Here is a 23,038-nt window from a genome sequence, read left to right on the forward strand (position 1 = left end):
CCTTTCTCTGTGAAAGTTTAGCAAGCTCTTGTACAAATGCATCATCCAGTTCCTCCGGTTGGTTCGGAGGTCTGTAGTATACCCCCACAACAATATCCCCTTCTTTTTCCCCTCGCTCTATCCTTACTCACACACTTTCAACAGGGCAACTCTCGGAATCCTGAATTTCAGTGCAAGTGTATTCATTCTTGACATATAGTGCCACCCTGCCTCCTTTTTTGTTTATTCTGTTCCGTTTGAACAAGGTATATCCTTCAATCGCTGTGCTCCATATATGAGACTCATCCCACCAAGTCTGAGTGATACCTATCAGATCATACTTACTTTCCAATATTTTAAGTTCAAGTTCATCCTGTTTATTTCCCATACTCTGTGCATTAGTATAAAGACATCTCAGATTACAGACACCCTTTCCTACCGTAGGTCCCTTTGAATTTACCTGAAAATTACTGAACTCACCTCGCTCCCGTTCATTTATTCTCTGGTCACTCCCTTTCTTGAACTTAGTGTTGGGGATGCTGCACAACATCAGGCTTTTTCTTCCCACCCCCAATGGCTTCAGTTTAAAGCCCTCCTGATCAGGTTCACAAGTCTTCCAGCAAAGACATTCCTCCCATACTTTGTAAGGTGCACCCCATCCATCACCAACATTCCCTCATGTTGGAGATACATACCATGGTCCAGGAAGCCAAATCCCTCTCGACGGCACCATCTATGTAACCAGCCAGTATCCTGTTCTCCCTTCCAGCTCCATGGCCCTCAACAGGTAAAATGCAGGAGAACACCACCTGTGTCCCCAGATCTTTCATCTTCTTACCCAGAACCTTGTAGTCTTTGGAGATCCATTCAAGGTTTCGTTGGGCCGTATAATTTGTTCCCACATGGATCAGCAGGAGTGGTTAGCGGTCAGAGGTTTTGACCAGTCTTGGAATTTCTCTCAGTCACATCTTGGATACATGCTCCAGGAAGACAACAAACCTCTCAAGATTCCTTGCCTGGTCTGCACACAACTTCTTCCGTCCCTCTCAGTGGAGAGTCATCAACCACCACTACTCTTCTCTTCCTCCGCAGGATAGCTTGGTTCCTTCTCTGCCTATGTGTTTGTGTGTCAGTTACATTCTTTCGATCTTGGAGTGTGCTATTATGATCTTCCACCATCAGAAGCGGCTGGTAGAAATTTTGCAGCTCCACTGGCTGTGAGCGTTTCCTGATTATCTTACTCCTCAAAGTCACATCCTTCCACTCACCCACCTGTTTCTTGTTACTTCCTTCCTCTTGCTTAGGATTTGCTGGCTCTTGCCATTCTCTCAGGAGCCCCTCTTTTGTCATGTCTAAAAACCTTTCTCCCTCCCTGATGTTCCTCAGTGTACAGATTTGTGCCTCGAGTTCTCCCACCTTCTCCTCAAGCATTCTTATGTTGTGGTGCTGTACCCTGAAAGCTTTGAGACCGACCAAATGGCTACCTTGCCAGCAGTTCTCTCTCCAGAACTCAGCAGCAGGCCTCTACTCAGGTTCTTACAAGGCCTCCAAGCAATACCCACAGGCTAAGAGCCACAGGGCAAGAGCCCTTCAGCTCGCACCAAAGGCTCATGCCTCTTGCAAGTAGCAGCCTTTTTTTTCAAAAGGCCCTTCCTGCCAAGCACAGCAGAGCCCAGCACAATAGGGGGCGGGACTTGCAATCAACAGCACTCCACAGCAACTCACTAAGCCTCCAACAACCCCCAAATCACAAACAGCTCCAAACAGACTTAAACAGAACCACTCTCTATCAGGCTACAAAGAACCCAACTCTCTCTCAGCTCCTACACAGCAGCTAGGAAGGCAAAGGGAGAAAGAAAAGCCTCTTACCTTCTAGCAGCAGCTCACCATGTGCTCTCCACTCCTTGCTTCAGCCCAGCTGACTCAGCCAAGGAGACCTGGAGGTCTCTAAGTGACAATCCTTCAAACACTTAAAGCAAGCAATCATGTCTCCCCTCAACCTCCTCTTCTCCAGACTGAACATTCCGAAGTCCCTCAGCCTTTCCTCGTAGGCTCTGATGAAGTGGGCTCAAGACCATGAAAGCTTCTGCTTCAGTACCTCTGTCTGTTGGTCCTTACAGTGCCAGAAGGCACTAAGATAACAATCGTACTAGTATTGTTCTCCCAGTGGAAACTTTAACTTAAAGCACGAGGGGTGTTATGCAGACTGATGCACAAAAGTGTTGAGTTTCACCACGGATTGTTGTGACAGAGATGCAGCTCGCTGTTGTTCTCCCTTTGTAAATATCAACACCCTGCAGTAATTTGGTCTGGTCTCCAGTGGGGTTCTTTTTAAGGCAGAGAGTAAAAGTAAAGGGGAAAAAATGTGATCAGGGTAGACTGGCCATGTAATTGACAGGGGGGAAATCCGGAGGGCCCGAAATAGCTTAGCCCTGATAGCTGGATTACCACCAGTAAGTGGAAAGACTGTTGCTGGGCATGGAGAGGAGATGGAGAAACCCTTCTGCAGAGTGCTACCATCTCCCCAGGTCTCCTTCAGCCTGAGTGCTTCTGAGTGCTTTTTGCTGTGGCTGGGCTCTGTCCGGGTGCAGAGGCCTACTGGCACCTGATGTCAAAATGCACAGTTTACAGGGCTAGGCTCCTAAGCAAAATTCTCCAAGGCATGAATTGCATGCAGGTTTCTGGTCATGATGGGCAACCCTGTGGTGCCAGCCCTGAGTAGCACCGCCCCCAAGGAGGCAACAGCGGAGCCTGTGCCCATCCCTTGTGCTGCTGATCAGGCCTGGCTTGCAGCACTGCAGGGCCCCTCTCAGCCTGGCTTGCTCCCCCGTATGTTGGAAGTCTGCCTGCCTGCCAAGCCAGCTGGGTGAATCACTGCAGGTGGTGCATCAGGTAAAGTAGCACATTCAGAAACTGCTTTTGACCCAGAACACTCTGATCTAGTCAAGTCTGCATAATCACTCTGGAGACTATTACAAAATGTACTCTGGGCTTTTTTGTTGTGCTCTGAAACATCTTTTTCACTCTGCCTCCTTTTTGTATTGACTCTCCAGAATTCACTTCTGTATTACTTGAAATATTTGCTTGCTTTTTTGTGCTTTCCAGAGCTCTTTTTGTAGCAGGAGCTCCTTTGCATATTAGGCGACACACCCCTAATGTAGCCAATAATCCAGGAGTTTACAGCAGCCCCTGTAAGAAGAGCTCTGTAAGCGCTTAGAGGATTGGCTACATTAGGGGGGGTGTCGCTTAATATGCAAAGGAGTTCCTGCTACACTTGTCCCTAATAAAAGGTATGGCATTCCTAGGACTTGGAGGTGTTACCTTGCAGTTGGTGGGGCTCAGCTCTAGTATTTCCTCTCCATGAACTATTTTGAGTCAGGTTCACATCCAGCCAGCAGTCTCTTCTCGCCTGCTTCAAGCATTTTGTTTTTAAGCTTCCTTTCCAGCTGTTGATGAAGCCAAGAGTTTCTTCTGGATAATGTCCTAAATTCTAGTTTTCCTAAACATGATGGTTATAAACATGATGACAGAAAACTTTAGCCCTTTGGAGACCTTCTGAGAGAATTCAACAGACTTGCCTAGCAAGTGTATATCATTCCTATACACAAGCCACAAATTCTCCAGGCAGGCCTAGAATGTGCCCTTCCTCCCTAGAGAGTCAGTGAGGAATCGTTACTCACTGCTATGGGAATGTAGCTCTGGCCTGGCCTCCAAAGATATTCCATCTGGCTCAGCACTGGGACCCTGAGGCTTAGCTAATCTTTCCTTCTGTTGCAATCTGTTTCCTCTGTGTGTGTGTGCGCGCGCGTATGTGTACAGGAAGACCCTCCACCCAAGTGGCCATTATGAGGTGATATAAATAACAAGAGTCATAAAAATTCTGAGGGGTGAGGAGAAAGGGGGGAAATGGCTATTACATTTCCAGAAAGCTGGGAATCACCATCCCATGCATTCTTCCATCTATAGGGTGGGGTTTCTCCACTTTCTGGCAATGGGGACACTTTTGTCTGCTGTGGAATTGTGTGCACACTTACCCCCATGGGAAGACTGGACCTCCCTCGGAGGAGCCCATTCCATGTGTTTTCATAGGCAAGCAGAGATGGAGCAACTCTTTGGGATCACAGGAAAACCGATTTTTTTGTGGCACAGGTTGGGAATTAGCAGTAAAGGGAACGAGTGATGCTGGGCGTGGGTCGGGAACTGGCTTGGAGAGAGCTGCCACCTCCCCCAGTGTCCAGGTCCCCTTCGGACTGAGCGCTTCTGGGGAGTCCCTGCAGCCTGGAATCGCTTCCTTCTTTCTGTAGCTGGGCTCCAGCTGGATGCGGGTGTGCTTTGGTGCCTGATTTCAAAAAAGCACGGCTTACCTGTCCATTCCTCAAAGGCAAATTCTAAAAGAAAGGCAAGAATTGTACTTAGGTAGCTGGTAGTGTGCTGTGTCCAGAGGGGACCCCCTCTGCTTCCCCCCTCTGGCAGTTTGCTTGCCAGAGGAACAAGCCATCCTCAGATCCATCTCTACCATCCCATTCATGAGGGTTGTTGTTGTTCAGTCGCACAGTCGAGTCCGACTCTTCGCGACCCCATGGACCAGCTCCCGCCAGGCCTTCCGGTCTTCCGCCATCCTCTGAAGTTTGCTCAACTTCATGTTCGTTGCATCGATGACACTGTCTAACTATCTCATCCTTTGCCATCCCCGTCTTCTTTGACCTTCAATCTTTCCCAGCATCAGGGTCTTCTCCAGTGAGCGCTCCCTTCTCGTCTGGTGGCCAAAGTATTTGAGCTTCAGTTTCATTATCTGGCCTTCCAGGGAACAGTCAGGGTTGATTTCTTTGAGGATTGACTGATTTGATCTCCTTGCAGTCCAAGGGACTCTCAAGAGTCTTCTCCAGCACCATAGTTCAAAAGAATCTATTCTTCTGTGCTAGGCCTTCCTTATAGTCCAACTCTCGCAGCCATACATGACTACTGGGAATAACATTGCTTTGACCATGCGGACTTTTGTTGGCAGGGTGATGTCTCTACTTTTTATCATGCTGTTTAGGTTCGCCATCGCTTTCCTCCCAAGGAGCAGGCGTCTTTTAATTTCATGACTGCTGTCACAGTCTGCGGTGATCTGGGATCCCAGGAACGTGAAGTCTGTCACTACTTCCACGACTTCCCCTTCTATTTGCCAAGGAGTGATGGGGCCGGATGCCATGATCTTAGTTTTTTTGATGTTGAGCTTCAAGCCCACTTTTGCGCTCTCCTCTTTTACCCTGAGCAAGAGGCTCTTGAGGTCCTCTTCACTTTCTGCCATCAGAGTGGTATCGTCTGCATATCTGAGGTTGTTGATCTTTTCCCCAGCAATCTTAATTCCCACTTGTGATTCATCCAGGCCAGCATTTCGCATGATGTACTCTGCATATATATTAAATAAGCAAGGCGACAATATACATCCTTGTCGTACTCCTTTTCCTATGCTGAACCAATCAGTTGTTCCATATCCGGTTCTAACTGTCGCTTCTTGGCCCTTATACAGGTTTCTCAAGAGACATGTGAGGTGGTCTGGTACTCCCATCTCTTTAAGGCCCTGCCATAGTTTGTTGTGATCCACACAGTCAAAAGCTTTAGCATAGTCAATGAAGCAGAAGTAGATATTTTTCTGGTACTCTCTTGCTTTCTCCATAATCCAGCGAATGTTGGCAATTTGATCTCTAGTTCCTCTACCTCTTCGAAACCCAGCTTGTACTTCTGGTAGTTCTCTATCCACGTACTGTTGAAGCCTAGCTTGTAGGATCTTGAGCATGACCTTGCTAGCGTGTGATATGAGTGCAATTGTGCGATAGTTTGAACATTCCTTGGCATTGCCCTTCTTTGGGATTGGAATGTATACTGACCTTTTCCAATCCTGTGGCCACTGTTGCGTTTTCCAAATTTGCTGGCAAATGGAGTGCAGAACTTTAACAGCATCCTCTTCTAAGACTTTGAATAGCTCAGCTGGGATACCATCACCTCCACTAGCTTTGTTGTTAGTAATGCTTTCTAAGGCCCATTTAACTTCACATTCCAGGATGTCTGGCTCGAGGTCAGTGATTATACCGTCGTGGTTGTCAAGGACATCGAGGTCTTTCTTGTATAGTTCTTCTGTGTATTCTTGCCATCTTTTCCTAATCTCTTCTGCTTCTGTTAGGTCCCTACCGTTTTTGTCCTTTATCATGGCCAGCTTTGCATGGAACGCTCCCTTGATTTCTCCAACTTTCTTGAAGAGATCTCTAGTCCTTCCCATTCTATTGTTTTCTTCTATTACTTTGCACTGTTCATTCAGGAAGGCCTCCTTATCTCTCCTTGCTGTTCTCTGGAAATCTGCGTTCAGTTGGGTAAATCTTTCCTTTTCGCCTTTGCCTTTCGCTTTCCTTCTTTCCTCTGCTATTTGTAAAGCCTCATCAGAAAGCCACTTTGCTTTCTTACATTTCTTTTTCTTTGGGATGGTGGTGATTGCTGCCTCCTGTACGATGTCACGAACCTCTGTCCATAGTTCTTCAGGCACTCTATCTATCAAATCCAGACCCTTGAATCTATTCTTCACCTCTACTGTATATTCATCAGGGATGCGATCTAGGTCAAACCTGAATGGCCTCGTGGTTTTCCCAATTTTCTTCAGTTTAAGTCTGAATTTTGCAATGAGTAGCTCATGATCTGAACCACAGTCAGCTCCAGGTCTTGTTTTTACTGACTGGATAGAGCTTCTCCATCTTTGACTGCAAATTATATAGTCAATCTGATTTCGGTGTTGCCCATCTGGTGATGTCCATGTGTAGAGTCGCCTCTTAGGTTGTTGGAAAAGGGTGTTCGCTATGACCAGTGTGTTCTCTTGACAAAACTCTGTTAACCTTTGCCCTGCTTCATTTTGCTTTCCAAGGCCAAACTTGTCTGTTATTCCAGTTACCTTTTGACTTCCTACTTTAGCATTCCAGTCCCCTATGATGATGAGGACATCATTTTTTGGTGTTAGTTCTAGGAGGTGTTGTAGGTCTTCATAGAACCGGTCCACTTCAGCCTCTTCTGCATCAGTGGTTGGGGCATACACTTGAATTACTGTGATGTTGAATGGTTTGCCTTGGAATCGGACAGAAATCATTCTGTCATTTTTGAGATTGTATCCCAGTACTGCCTTTTGCACTCTCTTGTTGACTATAAAGGCCACACCATTTTTTCTACGAGATTCCTGGCCACAGTAGTAGATATAATGGTCTTCTGAGTTAAATTCGCCCATTCCTGTCCACTTTAGTTCACTGATTCCTAGGATATCGATGTTCAGTCTTGCCATCTCATTTTTGACCACGTCAAGCTTACCTTGATTCATAGATCTTACATTCCAGGTTCCTATGCAGTATTGTTCTTTGCAGCATCGGACTTTCCTTTCACCATCAGACACATCCACAACTGAGCGTCCTTTCGGCTTTGGCCCAGCCGCTTCACTCTTTCTGGGGTTACTTGTACTTGTCCTCTGCTCTTCCTCAGTAGCATATTGGACACCTTCCGACCTGAGGGGCTCATCTTCCGGCGTCATATCTTTTAGCCTTTTGATACCGTCCATGGGGTTTTCTTGGCAAACATACTGGAGTGGGTTGCCATTACCTTCTCCAGGTGGATCACGCTTGGTCTGAGTTCTCTGCTGTGGCCTGTCCGTCTTGGGTGGCCCTTCACGGCATAGCCCACAGCTTCATGAGGGTTACTACTACTCAGGTTCCCCCATGGAGTGAAGCAAAGAGTATGAGAGAGCCCTTCTGGCTGGTTCATGGCAGGGTGGATACCCCTTTCCCCAGCTGCCTCTCAGCCAGGTGTTGCAGTGCATGAAAGAGAAACCCGGGTGGTGGGACCAAAAAGAGGCGTAGGTCCCAATGGCCGTAGGCACTGGATAGTGTCACAAGCCGAGTCACAAGAGTTTTCTGTGGAAGGAAGGGCAAGGGGGCTGCTGTCCTGCCTTCCTCTCACAAAGGAATGTCTACCTCCTCATGATGAAGCATTTCTCATCATTTTGTTAGCTTTGCTTGGGGGGAGGAGTCCCAAGACTTTTATGTCAACACCAAGGAACCATAAATAAGGGCCAAAAGGGAGATGTAAACATGCCAGGCTGTAGACATCACACACACAACAGCTTTATGGGGGAGACAAAACAGATCAGTCCTATTGGGTGGGTGGGTGTGTGTGTGTGTGGGGGGAGACTCCTTGTTCCTGTCACTTCCTGGTCTCTCTATTCAGGCCTGGAGGCCTGGCTGGCAATAGACAGGCTATGAGAGAGAGAGAGAGAGAGAGAGAGAGAGAGAGAGAGAGAGAGAGAGAGAGAGAGAGAGCGTCCTCACTCCGTGTCACACACAACTATTTGCACATGCTTCTGATTTTACGTGAGTACCACAGTGTCGCCCTGTGCTATTACTCCAGTCCAGTTTCAGTGAACTTAGACTGGAGTGGCTCTGCACCACGCCTCGGCTCCCCTGCAGCCTCCAGGCGGGGCTCTGGGGATCCCCCAGTGTTCCAGCTCAGCTCCAGACCACAGAGCTGCTCCCCTGGAGAAAATTGATGCTTTAGATGGTGGACTCTGTGGCATGGTGTCCTACCAAGGCCCCTGTCCTCTCCGGGCTCCACCCGCAAATCAGGCCACCCAAACCCTCCCATCCCCCACCAGCGGCCGGGGGGGGGGACCTGGCAACCCTACCTGGCCTGTATTTTCAAATAGTTTGTTGCAACTCAAGGGATGGTAGGGGGGGTCTAGTGCATTAGATAGGCGGCCGAGAGGGTGTAGAAAACGAAAGTAACATCTCTGCGAAGTTCACACAACAAGCAATAGGTGGCAAAAAAACCCCGAAGTCTTTGGTAGCAGGCTGTTGCTGCTTTGGCGCCTGGATGGGCTTAGCACTGTTTAGTGCAATGTGTTTGAAGGTCACAGAAAATTTGGGTTGGTAAGGCAAGGGAGTGAGCGAGAGAGATAGCCTGTTGGCAGCCAGCTGGTGGACTCCTGCTGTCCCCCCCCCGCGCACTAGGCGACCCCCCCTCCTCTTGCTGGCTCGCCACCCCAATCATGTGACCCTGCCACCACGACTCCCCCCCCCTAGTGCAGGCGCACTGCAGAGAGGCCTGCTGGCCTGCCCAATCTGCCCACTCCTCGCCAGCCCACTAGGCTCACTTGCCAGCTGCCCTGGCTGGCGCCTCGCCTGGGAGAAGGAGCCAGCTCCGGAATAGGCGCTTTCTGCTGCAGAGCTGGGCATGCACCGGCCTGCTCTCCTCCTGTAGTGAGGCAAACGAGCATGGCCAGCACTCCCGCCCTTGGGGGGGGTGAGGCGTGGCTCATGTCCCACCGCAGCTACGCCCCTGTCACCTCAGGAGCTTGTTGATGGAGAGACTGCATATAGGAAAAACATCCCATGCGCAGCACTGGTTTTTGTTCATGTTCCCTGGTCTTCCTCTTCCAGAGTTCTCAGGAGGAACAGGATTGAATGGATCCAGGAAGGGACTTTTAATGAGCTAAACAGGCTGGTGGAGCTGTGAGTATCTCCAGGGCTTTTTTTATATATATATAAAGAGATGCTGGAACTCTCAATAGGGAAACATTTCCAATCTGTACAACAGAATCTCACAAACTTTTAAACATTTTAAAAATAATTTTGTCAAAGAGGTTCTGGAACTCTGTTCCAGTGCGTTCCCCCAGAAGAGAAGCCCTGGCCAGGGGGCCATCTTAAGGCTTTCTGGTGCCTGAGGGAAAGAATTCAAGTGCTCCTCACATGTGAGTGGACCTGTCTGAGGGGCAGGCCTGTCCCTTTCCTACACTATGGTCTTCATTTGTGTATTCATATTTCCTTCATTGGTCCCCTGCCATTCTTTCCAGTGGGGGCTCACAGGCGCTTACATCGTTCTCTCTTCCATCTTGTTCTTGCAATAATCCTGAGAGGGAGGTGAGGCTGAGAGGGCGTGAGACTGGCCCAGGGTCACCCGGCAGAGGCTCCTACACGGCTGAGTGAGGATTCAGACCTGGGTCTCCCAGATCCTCCGTTGATGCTTTACCCACCACGCCACGGGGGCTTTAATGATACCCCAGACAGACCTGCCCGCTGAGTACACCCCCTCCACCTTATTGTAGGCTGATCATGCCACACCAAATTGATACTCTTTTCTTATGGATTGACCCAGTAAACATACATAAACTTTACTGCATTAGCTCATAGCCTTAGCAAGTTGCACTAAAAATATCAAAAACAGCCTCAAAACTATAATACAATGATCACACAATAACAATCAAAACTCTTAATATCCATTACAATTTTATAAACAATTATTAAAATTGTAACAACAGCAATTTAAATTAAAAACAGCACCAAGTCAACCAGTCGGCCAGCCTAATACATACATTCCTCGGAGGATGCATTAGCTGCATTAACAGTGGATGATTTTGGCAAAGCCTTTACTACCTAAGCGACAAACTTTGCCATTTGCAGGCAATATAGGTAATTAATCTGTCATTGTCCGCTCTCCCTAGATATTGTAATAAAATATTCCCAAGATGTCTTTCACATTCTAATGCAAATCTAGGCCAGTGGAGGACCATAGATCCTCAATAGATTTCTGGTCGCAAATACAGACACTTTTTTTAATGGGATCCCATTATATCAGCCTCTTAACATCACCAATTGTAAAGTAGCCAACCGTGCTTTGGTAAATGCTTTCCTATACTTGGAGTCTGATAAATCGGTAACATAAGATGGAAGGGTTAAAGGAGAAGGTGCAAGTTGCTTGTAAAGGGGAGCTGTTCTCAAGGTACTTATCTGTTATGTATTGAGCCTGAACGGTCCTTGCAAAAGGCCTGAGCTTGGGGATGCATAACAATAGATCACTAGAATCCTAGAATGGACCAGTAGGGAGACAGGGATCCTAGAGTAAACCAGCTGGGAAACAATAGAGTGTAAATAGCCTATTGTTGGGAGTGGGGTGTGTTTTGGGTGTAACCCTTTTCAGGCATAAAATACCCGGCTTCGGCCAGGGATACCCAGTCTTCTTTCTCTTGCTGAATCACTAATAAACTATGAGCTGATCACGTCTACGCATCTGAACCCAGTATATTTCACTGGTGACGAAGGTGGGATCCCAATGAGCGAGCCTGACCCAGCCTCCAGCACCGCACCGCGCAATGATCTCCAGGACTCCACACCTCGCATTGCTCCACAGGGCATGGCTGCCACTCCGGGAATCATTCCTGCGTTCGACCCCACTCACCCTGAGCTTTGGGAAGCATGGGTGGAGCAGCTGAAGTACTTTGTTCGGTTCCAAGGCATAGACGACGTCGACAAGAAAAAATCGCTTCCGATCAGCACATGTGGCATCGCCACACTACGCCTAGGCCAGGGCCTCATCACTCCTAAAGCCCTTGAAGAAGCCACGTACAATGAACTCATCAAGGCCCTCACCAGCCATTTTGCGCCTCAACCAACCAAGATGGTGAAGTGCATGGACTTCTTGGCATGCCACCAAAAGTCCGGTGAAGCGACCACCAACTTCATGGCTGATCTCCGCAGGCTGGCCATAAACTGCGAGTTCCCAGATCTTGGACAAGGTACTACGCATGGCCACGGCTTTTGAAAAGGCACAACGGGATTGCCAGGCCCACTCATCCCCAGTCTCCGATGCCTCGGACATCAGGCCTCCACACATCAGGCCTCCACATCCCCAGTCTCCGATGCCTCGGACGAGGAAGAAATACTCCAGGTATGTCACCCACCGTCCGTGACCGCCCCACAGCCCGTGAAGACTATCGCTCAAGTGCCTTGCGCCAGTTGCGGTGAAGAACACGAACGCCGTTCCTGCCATTTCCACGACGCGATCTACTGAACCTGCAGAAAACAAGGCCACATCGCACAAGCCAGCCACATCGCACAAGCTTGCCCCTTCCAAGGAAACTGGCATCGTCCAACTGCTCACCAGAAATCCGTAGAGCCGTCCACCAACACCAGGTACTACACTTGCCCCAGGACACCCCTAACAAAATTAAAATAACCATGTTGATAGATTGTGAAGTGGAGTTGGACATGGGGTCCTCCATCTCCATCATATCAGAAGAGACCCTCAGAAGGCTCTGCCTGCAAGGGGGTCCCTGCCTAAAACCCGCTGGCTTCACCCTCAGAGACTTCCAAAAGAGCCCGGTGGCCATTAGAGGGTGGGGCAAGTTCCATGTGCAGTATAAGAACTTTGAAGGACTTTTAGATTTGGTGGTGGTGGAAGGGCAGCTTACTGGTTTACTGGGTCTGTCGTGGTTTGCTCCCCTGGGGTTTGGGGTAACGGGGGTGCATCATGTGCGGCCTACAAACTTCAGCAACGTGTGCAATGAGTTCCCGGCTGTTTTTGATGTGACGCTTGCTACATCGGTCCGCCAGTCTCCCTGGACCTCGACCCCGCTGTCCACCCCATCCGTATGAAGGCCAGGCGCATCCTGTTTGCATTGTGGCCCAAAATAGACGAAGAGCTGGATGGCCTGGTAGTGCAGGGGGTTCTAGAGCCAGTGCCACATGCCCTCTGGGAGACCCCCATCGTCACCCCAATGAAGCCCAACAGGGACATCTGTATCTGCGTGGACTACAAGTGCACCATAAACAAAGCCCTGCAGGACCACGCTTATCCCATTCCAGTAGTCAGCCATGTTTTGGCATCCTTGGCGGGTGTGAAGGATTTTGGCAAATTGGACTTGGCCCAGGCGTACCAGCAGCTCCCAGTAGACAATGCCACCGCAGAGGCCCAGACAATCGTGATGCACAGGGGTGCGTTCCGGGTGCGATGGCTGCAATTCAGGGTCAGCGTGGCCCCGGGGATCTTTCAAAATCTAATGGACTCTCTCCTTAAAGGTATCCCTGGGGTCCAGCCGTTCTTCAACAATGTTTTGATCACTGCCCCCACGGCCGAGACCTTCACTGACAGGGTGCGCCCCGTTGGGCAACGTTTCCACACTGCTGGTCTGAAGGTTAAGTGGGGAAAATGTCTCTTGGGGGTTCCACGAGTTGAGTTCCTGGGTTTCTCAGTTGATGCTGAAGGCATCCATCTGATGCCTCACAAGAGAAGAGGAAGAAGAGATTGGATTTATACCCCACCCTTCACTTGGAGTCTCAGTGCGGCTTACAACCTCCTTTCCCTTCCCCTCCCCACAACAGACACCCTGTGAGGTAGGTGGGGCTGAGAGAACTCTGACACAAACTGCTCTTTCAGGAACAGCTGTGCCAGAGCTTGTGACTGACCCAAGGTCACATCAGCAGGTGCAAGTGGAGGAGTGGGGAATCAAACCCAGTTCTCCCAGATTAGAGTTCGCGCACTTAACCACTACACCAAACCGCGCACTTAACCACTACACCAAGGTCCGCACCATCTTTGATGCTCAAACCCCCTCCTCTAAGCCGGAACTCCAGGCCTTCTTGGGACTGCTGAAATTCTATAATTCCTTCTTGCCCCACAAGTCTGCAATTGCTGAACTCTTGCACTGCCTTGTCGATAAAAAGCTCCTTGGGTGTGGGGCCAGAAGCATGCTGCCGCGTTCCGGGCTTCAAGGACCTGCTCACTTCCAATGCAGTCCTAGCGCACTTCAACAAGACGCTCCCCATCGTCCTCGCCTGTATGGGGTTGGGGCCATCCTAGGCCACCAGCTGCCTGATGGCTGCAAAGTACCCGTGGCCTACTACTCCCACACCTTGTCTTCGGCCGAGCGCAACTATGCGCAGATTGACAAAGAGGCGCTGGGGACCGTGGCAGGTGTCAAGAAGTTTCATGACTACCTCTACAGCCAGCCTTTCACCATCGTGACAGACCACAAACCCCTCCTGGGTCTGTTGGCTCCTGATCGCCAGACACCACAAATGTTGTCCCCCAGGGCGCTCCGTTGGTCTACCTTTTTGGCCGGCTACCAGTATGCGCTCCTCCACAGGCCCAGAAAGGCAATGGGTCATGCAGACACCCTCAGCTGCCTCCCACTGCTATCCTGTGACCCGGACCTGGCGCCTGCACACCAGATCCTGCTCCTCGAGGACCTGCCTGACCATCCCATCCAGGCACCAGACATGTCCTGCCACACCGCACGGGACCGCATGCTCTCCCGCATTTTGGAACGGGTGGGGAGGGGTTAGCCCATCAGTCGGGTGGGCTCAGAGTTCTTCTCACACCGTGACAAACTGTTGGCCCACAAGGGCTGCTTGTTGTGGGGAAGCCAGGTGGTTGTGTGTATGAAGGTGTTGGCCCGCAGCTATGTTTGGTGACCCGGCATGGTCAGCGAAATCGAGGACTGTGTTAAATGCTGCCAGATGTGCCAAGAGTCCCAGCCGGAGCCTCCCAGGGCCCCGGTGCATCAGTGGGAATCCTCCCACAAGCCATAGACCCACCAGCACCTCGACTTTGCAGGCCCATTCCAGGGCCAGATCTTCATCCTGGTGGATTTATACTCCAAATGCCTAGATGTGGTGCCGGTCCCCTCCACATCGTCCTGAGCAGCAATTCGCGTCCTGTGGCGGATCTTCAGCACACATGGCATACCAGACATTGTTGTAATGGACAACGGGACGGCTTTCACCTCATCTGAGTTTTAGGAATTCACGGACTACTATGCCATCCAACACATCCGCTCTGCTCCTTTCCACACTGCTACCAACAGCCAGGCTGAGCGGATGGTGAGGACAACTCTTGGAGGGACGATTCCCCGGGGCACTCAAGGAAGCGATGGTCCGCCCTCTTCTGAAAAAGCCATCTCTAGACCCGGCCGAATTGGCCAACTATCGGCCGGTGTCCAATATTCCCTTTTTGGGCAAATTGATAGAGAGAGTGGTGGCAACACAGCTGCAGGCATTTCTGGATGACACTTCTGTCCTCGATCCCCACCAGTCCGGGTTTCGCCCTGGTCATGAGGTGGAGACTGTTCTGGTCGCACTGACTGACGACCTCCATAGGCATCTGGATCAAGGCGGTGTGGCGGCACTGTTGTTGTTAGACCTGTCGGCTGCTTTTGATACGGTCGACCACCAGTTGCTGGCCCACCGCCTTGCCGACTTGGGGATTCAGGGGCTTGCCCTTCAATGGCTGGTCTCTTTTCTCCAAGGTCGGGGACAGAGGGTGGCGATAGGGGATCAGCGGTCCCGGAGGTGGCCCTTTGAATGTGGTGTACCTCAGGGGGCAGTGCTATCCCCGATGTTGTTTAACATCTACATGCGCCACCTTGCCCAGATTGCCCGGAGTTGTGGGCTGGGGTGTCATCAATATGCTGATGACACCCAGCTGTATCTGATGTTGGGCGGCCAGTCAGATTTCACTCCCGATGACCTTAGTCGGGCGTTACAGGCCGTGGCTGGGTGGCTCAGACTGAGTCGGCTGAAATTAAACCTGGCAAAGACGGAGGTCCTGGGGCTGAGTCGGATCGGTCCTGGGTTGGGGCTCCCTCTCCCGACCTTCGACGGGGCGCCCTTGGTGCCGGCGTCGGAGGTTAGGAGTTTGGGGGTGCTCCTGGACTCCTCTTTAACTATGGAGGCCCAGGTAGCAGCCACTGCCAAGTCGGCATTTTACCATCTTCGGCTGGCACGGCAGTTGGTTCCCTTCCTCGACCGGGAGGACTTGGCCACTGTGATCCACGCGACGGTCACCTCGAGGCTAGACTACTGTAACGCTCTCTACATGGGGCTGCCTTTGTCGCAAATTCGGAAGCTGCAACTAGTGCAGAATGCTGCAGCCAGGCTGTTGATGGATCTTCCTAGACGAGATCACATCCAGCCTGTGCTGAAAGCGCTGCACTAGTTGCCTATAGCGTACCAGGTTCGCTTCAAAGTGCTGGTTATTACCTTTAAAGCCCTATATGGCCAGGGAGCAGCCTACTTAAGGGACCGCCTTTCCCCACATGTTCCCCCAAGAGCACTACGGTCGGGGAATCAGAACTTACTGGATGTGCCAGGTCCCCGGGTCATCAAACTCGTCATGACCAGGAACAGGGCGTTTTCGGTGGCGGCTCCTATCTGGTGGAACGAGCTCCCAGAGGAGATCAGGGCTCTGCAGGACCTAGCACAGTTCCGCAGAGCCTGCAAGATGGAGCTCTTCCGCCAGGCGTTCGAATAGGAGTCGCCATCGCCATTGTACCACCGCCCCATGATTTCTGTACAGGGTCACCATGATGCGGGCACTTTGGATGACAATGGGACATTTTAGGAGACGACCATCTTGTTTTTAGGAGAGGAGCACCAAAATTTGTTTATGAATGTGATGTGTTTTAATATTTTTAATGTTTTTATTGTTCTGTTGTATGATTTGGCGATATGCCGTGTAAGCCGCCCTGAGCCTCCGGGGAGGGCGGGATAAAAATGTAAATAATAAATAAATAAATAAATAAAATAAGGAGTCCCTCTGCAGGATCGTTCAGGGGAGCTGAGGCCACCAGCTGGCAGTTTTCCTCTTCGGCCAGAGGGTAACCCCAAACACAACCACTGGCCACATCCCCACAGAACTCCTGATGGGAAGATGCTTCACAACCTATCTTGATCAATTGCACCCAAACCACGCTCCGGAGCACAGCTCGGTCCCAGAGAATCAAGTCGCTCCCCGCGGGCACTTCCCGGGCGACCCCGTCTATGCATGCAACTTCGCCAGTGGCCCAGCCTGGGTCCCCGCCAAGGTTATCAGGGTGACCGGGCCTCTATCATATGAGGTATCCACAGAAGATGGCCAGAGGCTCCGCTGACACATAAACCAGCTCCGTAGCTGTCTCCCCCCCGCTGAACCCAGGATACACACACCAGAAGATAGTGACGAGGATCTGCTAAGCCTTGAGGAGCCGGAGCCTGAGGAGAACACACCCACCAGCAGCATCCAGTTGGTAATGAACAGACAGCCTTCGGAGGCTGCTGGCGGAATGCCAGCACCGGCCGCCACCGGTGGCCCCGACAACGTCCCGGTGCCAACACCCTCTCCCAGTCCGGTGGCGGGTCTGGCCCCCAACTCGGTTCCTGAATCTGCAGCCCTGTCAGTGGAACCACACCACTCGAACCGTGAGCAGCACCAACCAGCTTACTTAAAGGACTTTGTCAGTTGAAGAGGCTCTGAACTTTGGGTGGGAGGGGTGTTATGTATTGAGCCTGTCTGTATTGAGCCTGAACTGCCCTTGCAAAAGGACTGAGCTTGGGATGCATAACAATAGATCACTAGGATCCTAGAATGGACCAGTAGGGAGACAGGGATCCTAGAGTAAACCAGCTGGGAAACAATAGAGTGTAAATAGCCTATCGTTGGGAGTGGGAGGAACTCCTTTGCATATTAGGCGACACACCCCTAATGTAGCCAATCCTCCAAGAGTTTACAGTAGCTCCTGTAAGAAGAGCTCTGTAAGCTCTTAGAGGATTGGCTATATTAGGGTGTGTGTCACCTAATATGCAAATGAGTTCCTGCTACAAAAAGAGCCCTGGGTGTAACCCTTTTCAGGCATAAATACCCGGCTTCGGCCAGGGATAGCCAGTTGTCAGGCTTCCCAATCAAACACTCAACAATGTTCCTTTGTGGGTTTCTGTTTATTGAGGTTAGTACTGGAGATACCATGTACTCTCGTGTCAGGAATGACAGGTACCAAAATGGTGGTTACAGTTATACCCCCTTCAAACCAGACCCCCTGATGCATTAAGCCCAATAAGCAGGCACCTGTGAGCAGGGGCTAAAAGCAGCAGTTATGTTCCCAGCGGGAAAAGCATACTAGGCAGAGGCAGCCCTTCAAGGCCACTAGGCAGATAACTTGGACAGCAGAGACGCGGGGAAGATGAGGAGGCCAAGCTCCCCCTCCAGATTCCATTACATGGCAGCACTAGCTGACACCAGTCTTCTGTCTCTTGCTGGATCACTAATAAACTATGAGCTGATTACTTCTACGCATCTGAACCCAGTATATTTCACTAACAGTGCGGTGTCTACCTGAACACTCATATCTTGCAGTCCTTGTTTTGTTAATTGCTTTGCTGCAGAAAAGTCAAGCCCTCTTAAATACTCTTCTGAGAATCCAAGTCCGGATACGAGATTCAATATATAACTTTGCCAGGGATTACTTTTTTCCTTTAGCGTAAACCATGGTTAAAAAACTTTAACTTAAACCAGACCGGATTTTCAACCAATAATTGGTAATAGCTTTATGGGCTGAGGCCAGTATTGGCTGCAGAGGCACTTCCAGTCTGACTATGGCTGCTGGCATTGAATTGGGGACTGCTAATAGCACATGAATAAACTTATTCTGAATGACTTCCAATGGTTGCAGATTTCCAGTCCCCCAAATTGAGGCTCCATATAATATCTATGGCCAGGGGTCATTTCATAGAAAAAGAGGTGCAGGAGCTCATTAGCATAACTCATTAGCATAACATATTTGCATATGCCACACCCCCTGACATCACCGGAAGTGTGTCAGAAGGCAATACCCACCGCTCAGGCTCCACTGGACTGTTTTGGATTGCTAGCTATTGGGGGGGGGGAATGTGCAGATCTGCCCTCACGGAGGAGGGAGAGCTTGTACCTGAACAAAACTTGGTCTTAAAGGTGCCACTGGACTGTTTTGGATTGCTAGGTATGGGGGGGGGACGTGCAGATCCGTCCTTGCAGGAGGGAGAGCCTGTACCTGAATAAAACCTGGTCTTAAAGGTGCCACTGGACTGTTTTGGACTGGGGGCCCGGGGGGAGCTCCGCAACTTACCTGGCTGCTTCTTGCTCTGACTGAGGGCTGCTGGGAGCAGGGGGTGGGGCTTGTTGCATGTGCCCGCCCCCTTGGCTCTTTACTGCCGGAGCTCCGCTCCTGTGCGCTCCTGCAGGAAATGACCCCTGTCTATGGCAATATCATGGTCCTATAGACTTTAACACTGGAGGTACCAAATAGCATCCCCTTGTTCTATAGAATCTAAAGATACCAAGTATAACCTTTTCAAATTTCCTCTTTGCATACTTGATATGTGCTGACCAGGAACCGGAGCTATGAAAATTTACCCCAGTATAACTCAAGCATATCCTTACATGGACAGAGCTGAAGAATCAATGTGTTGGTGGTGGTTGTTTTTTTTTTTAAAGAAAACAACATTGCTGGCTCTCTACAGCATGAAATCTGCCATTGTGACTGGTGTATTTGGAGATGAGAGTTAGTATGTCTCAAGTACAGATCCCTCTGTGTTGAATCAGCTAAAGCTGCCAGGTCCACTTGGACGATTCTCAGCATCAATCCAAGTCCTCTCCAATAGAATCCCCAGGAGGACCCCTGAGCACATGAACAGCAGGGTCAGCAGCAGACTCAGTCCCGCCTCTCTTCTCAACAGTGATTTGTCCTCCAACCGGCTGAAGGAGCTTCTGCCATCAACACTGAGGGGCCTCCAGGAATTGCAGCAGCTGTACGTATCTCCTCCGGCCCCACTTGTAGCCAAAAGTGACTGGTTTGGAACAGATTGGAGCCAAACAAATTTCAGGGCAATACTTTGGCTACTTCTGTTGAATCGAATTTGCTATCATAAAGCTGAATGGATATTCTACTCATTCAGTTTGTTTCACATATGAGCAAAGCACTTCTTGGAGGGGGCAGTGTAGGTATAGTCATTATTAACTCTCCCCAGATTATTTTTATGCCCCCTACACAAGTCTCTGCCTCTTTTCTTTTTTTGTAGGAATATTTCAAATAACCCTCTGCATGTGATCTTTCCGGATGAATTTGACAATGTGCCCCAGCTGCGCTCTCTGTGAGTACCCACACAGACATCCGTTCTGGACACACACAGGGGCCCTGCCAACCGCCAGGTGGGTGCTGGAGATCCCGCAGAACGACACCCCTTGGAGGAAATGGCTCCTTTGGAGGGCAGGACTCTGTGGCCCAACCCCTCTCCAAATCCTGCCCTCCCCGGGCTCCTCCCAAAAATCTCCGGGAACTTCCCAACCCCGACCTGGCAACACTGATTTCTGGACTGTACTCTACTGATGCAGACAAAGGAATGGTAAGAAACTGCTTGATGAGGTTACTCTTTCGTTTAACAGGAGCATGGAAGGTCTGGAAATTCCCAACATCCACGGCCGCATGTTTGAGAAACTCAGAAATCTGTCACACATGTAAGTAGCTCAGAAAGGCACACTACAGAGTTCGAATTCTGGAGGCCAAAAGGCTACCTCGTCCAACCCAGCAGTATGGCAGGAAAGTCCACTAAGCAGCCCCTGGCAGGTGTTGCTGCCCAGGCAGGACAGACCTGCTCTCACAGCCCAATACGCAGAGGGCAGAGGTGCCCAGTCCCTGGGAGTCCAGTCCCAATTTTAACAGAAAAACCATCAAGAACTAGAAGTTCTCCAAGCAGTATTTTAAACTAATCACAGAAGTGGCTCTTGCCTTTTATGAAAAAGTAATTAGAGTTCATCTAGCACTGGCAATATGTTAACTGAACACACGACCAAATTTTACTTCTTACAGCTGTTAACTATTTTAGCAAAACCTTGCACTGTCCTTGCAGTACGGGCATTAACTAGCTTAGCATCAATAGTGAACAATCTCTGTATTTGTTTGTCCTGACTAGATTTGAATTTTACATAACCAGAGCTGCTTTGCACTTCCTGCTTTTCACGGCCCCTTGATTCTCCTGCTTGGTTATACACCCCTCTGTAGAAAGGTCTGCCCTGCCCAGTGAGGATCCACTGACTGTGTCCAGAGCAGGGGGCTCTAGTTGGTGGACACGGAGTCTGGAATAACAGTTTGTTAGCCATCGAGGGGCCACAAGACTCCTGTTGAGGTGTGTGTGGCAAAATGTATACGTTGCCTGTTTGAAGAGGGTATGGTTCTGCTGTGCACCAGCACTGCAATGCCCCCCCCCATATATATTATTAGAACAAAGGAAACGTATTTGGGGGAGGGGTGGGATGGGAGCTGAAGCAGTTGCACCAAAGCTAGGCACCACTCAGTGAGGGTTTCTTTCAAACAATCCCTGAATCCTGAAGGAATCCTAATCAAAGTACTCCTGACTACTGACGTGACTGATGGGTCATATTCTCTATTGATGGAAAACACTGCGCTGTGTTTATGGGGCTTGACCTTTCAGTGCCCAAATACTCCTTGGCAAAGTGTTACATGATCATGCCAGAGATCATGCAGGCTGCCGTTTGGTGCACCTTGTAAAACATTTAAGCCCATTGGTCCAAATGCAATTAGCTGACATGATTTAAAGTTAATTAAGCATCATTATCTCTTTATTTAAAGCGTTTCTCTATCAGTCTGGTAGCCAGAGGCTCTCTTTGGGTCCTATAGAATGCATGATGAAGGAAATCACTTACAATTGCTCTTCCCACCTGGGAGACGCTTAATTCCTGTGCATCTTAAAGAATTTGGCCTCTGCAGGAACTTTGAGTAAAGCTACCTTTCGAGATCTTGCTCAGGACTGTGCAGGTATTGCATGGTGATTTCGGATTGCCAGCCTCCAGTTGGGCAAACATAAAGAAACACCGTGTTAGAACAAAACACACTCTACTAATATGCACTTGTGTCTTCATATATTGATTTAAATACAATAGAGACCCTAGTATATCTTATACACATTCATTATAGTACAAAAACCTAAAGTACATTATATATCTACTAACAGAAAAGTCCACAGCTACTGAGACCTATTCCAAGCTGTAGACTATCTTGCTCCTGATAAGAGACTGATGGAGGTTACAGCCGTCGTAAAGGATGATAGGTGCAGCAGGCTGTGTTATGTTCTCCACAAAAAGTGATTCAGCAAACATCAAAGCAAGCATGAGAGATGCAGCGGGCAGTTATATTTTCCACACAAAGTGACACAGCAAGCATCAAAGCAAGCAACACACCTCCTAGGCAAAAATTGCGTGTTTCGACAGATTCTTCTTCGGGCAGACATTTTTTCTATAGAATTGTTGACTTATGCACTGTAAGATTGTGAGCTTTGGTTCCAGGAAAAATATGTCTGCCTGAAGAAGAATCTGTCTACAAAAGGGCTGGTGGCAGCTCTTGCCACAACTCGGACAGCAAAGGACCCTCAGGCCCTGGAAAGATTTTTCTTCACAAGAGTTGCTACATTTAGTATCGGGACTAGCCCTTATTTCCTTAGAGGATTTCTCATATGGGACCTGTCTTTGACAGACTGAGCTTGTGAAGAAAAATCTTTAGAAACTAGGAAGTAACATTACAACTTTAAGATAACTCTTACACAATATAAGTTAACTTGCTTCTGAGGAAGTTAAGATACGAAACCAAGCAAAAGCCGGCTGCTTTATCAAGTTCTACATTCCTTTGACTATTAACAGCACATGTCCTGAAATTCCACAAAAAAATTCCAGCTGTTGGCAGCAATTGGTATTTATCTACTTGCAATTTCTTGCTTTCGAACTGCTAGGTTGGCAGGAGCTGGAACTAGAGACAGGAGCTCACTCCGTCATGCGGCACACTCGGGTCTCGAACTGCTGAACTACCGACCTTCCACAGCCTGCAGTTCAGCGTCTTAACCACTTGAGCCACTGCAGCTCCTCTTAAATATTGTATACTTAGATACTATTTTCAAGTATAAAAGTGATTGTATTAGTGTTTAGAGTGTATTATTGGACTGATTTTGGCCCCAGTTTTGTTGTCTTTGGAGTCCCATCTGCTCAGCAGCCTGCCCCAGTGGGAAGGCTCCCCCCCCCCCCCCGGTCATGGCATCTGCTCCAGGCAGTAGCCAAAAGGGACTTGGGGAGGAGGAGAGGAAGTCTGAGGAGGGGGGGTTCCAGGACCGATCTCGGCCTGCTCAAGGCTTGTAAGAACTTCAAGGCCCCCTTCCTGCCTCTGACAGCTACCTGAAGAAGTTCCACTACTGCAGCTTTGCCCCCCATGTGCGCCTCTGCAAGCCCCACACCGACGGGATCTCCTCCTTCAAACACCTCCTGGCCAGCCCCGTCCTCCGCGTCTGCGTCTGGCTCGTCGCCTGCCTCACCTGCTTCGGGAACCTCTTTGTCATCTGCCTGAGGTCCTTCATGGTTCCGGAAAGCAGCACCCACACGATGGCCATCAAGTCTCTCTGCTGTAAGGCGGGGGGTGGGGTGGGGGTGG

The 23,038-nt window shown here is 49.7% G+C and overlaps 1 protein-coding gene across 1 annotated transcript in view; it reads left to right on the forward strand.

Moving 5' to 3' along the window:
* The window catches only part of LOC107112802 (relaxin receptor 1-like), a 47,753-nt gene that overhangs the window by 13,656 nt on the left and 11,059 nt on the right, over window positions 1–23,038 (forward strand). Inside the window, exons 7-11 of the mRNA XM_015413991.1 lie at window positions 9,426–9,497; window positions 19,287–19,358; window positions 19,629–19,700; window positions 19,993–20,064; window positions 22,782–23,011. Of these exons, the coding sequence (XP_015269477.1) occupies window positions 9,426–9,497; window positions 19,287–19,358; window positions 19,629–19,700; window positions 19,993–20,064; window positions 22,782–23,011 (518 nt within the window). The remainder of the gene's footprint in view (window positions 1–9,425; window positions 9,498–19,286; window positions 19,359–19,628; window positions 19,701–19,992; window positions 20,065–22,781; window positions 23,012–23,038) is intronic.

This window comes from Gekko japonicus, unplaced genomic scaffold (genome assembly GCF_001447785.1).
Source record: "Gekko japonicus isolate JY-2015 unplaced genomic scaffold, Gekko_japonicus_V1.1 scaffold2203, whole genome shotgun sequence".
Lineage (NCBI taxonomy): Eukaryota > Metazoa > Chordata > Lepidosauria > Squamata > Gekkonidae > Gekko > Gekko japonicus.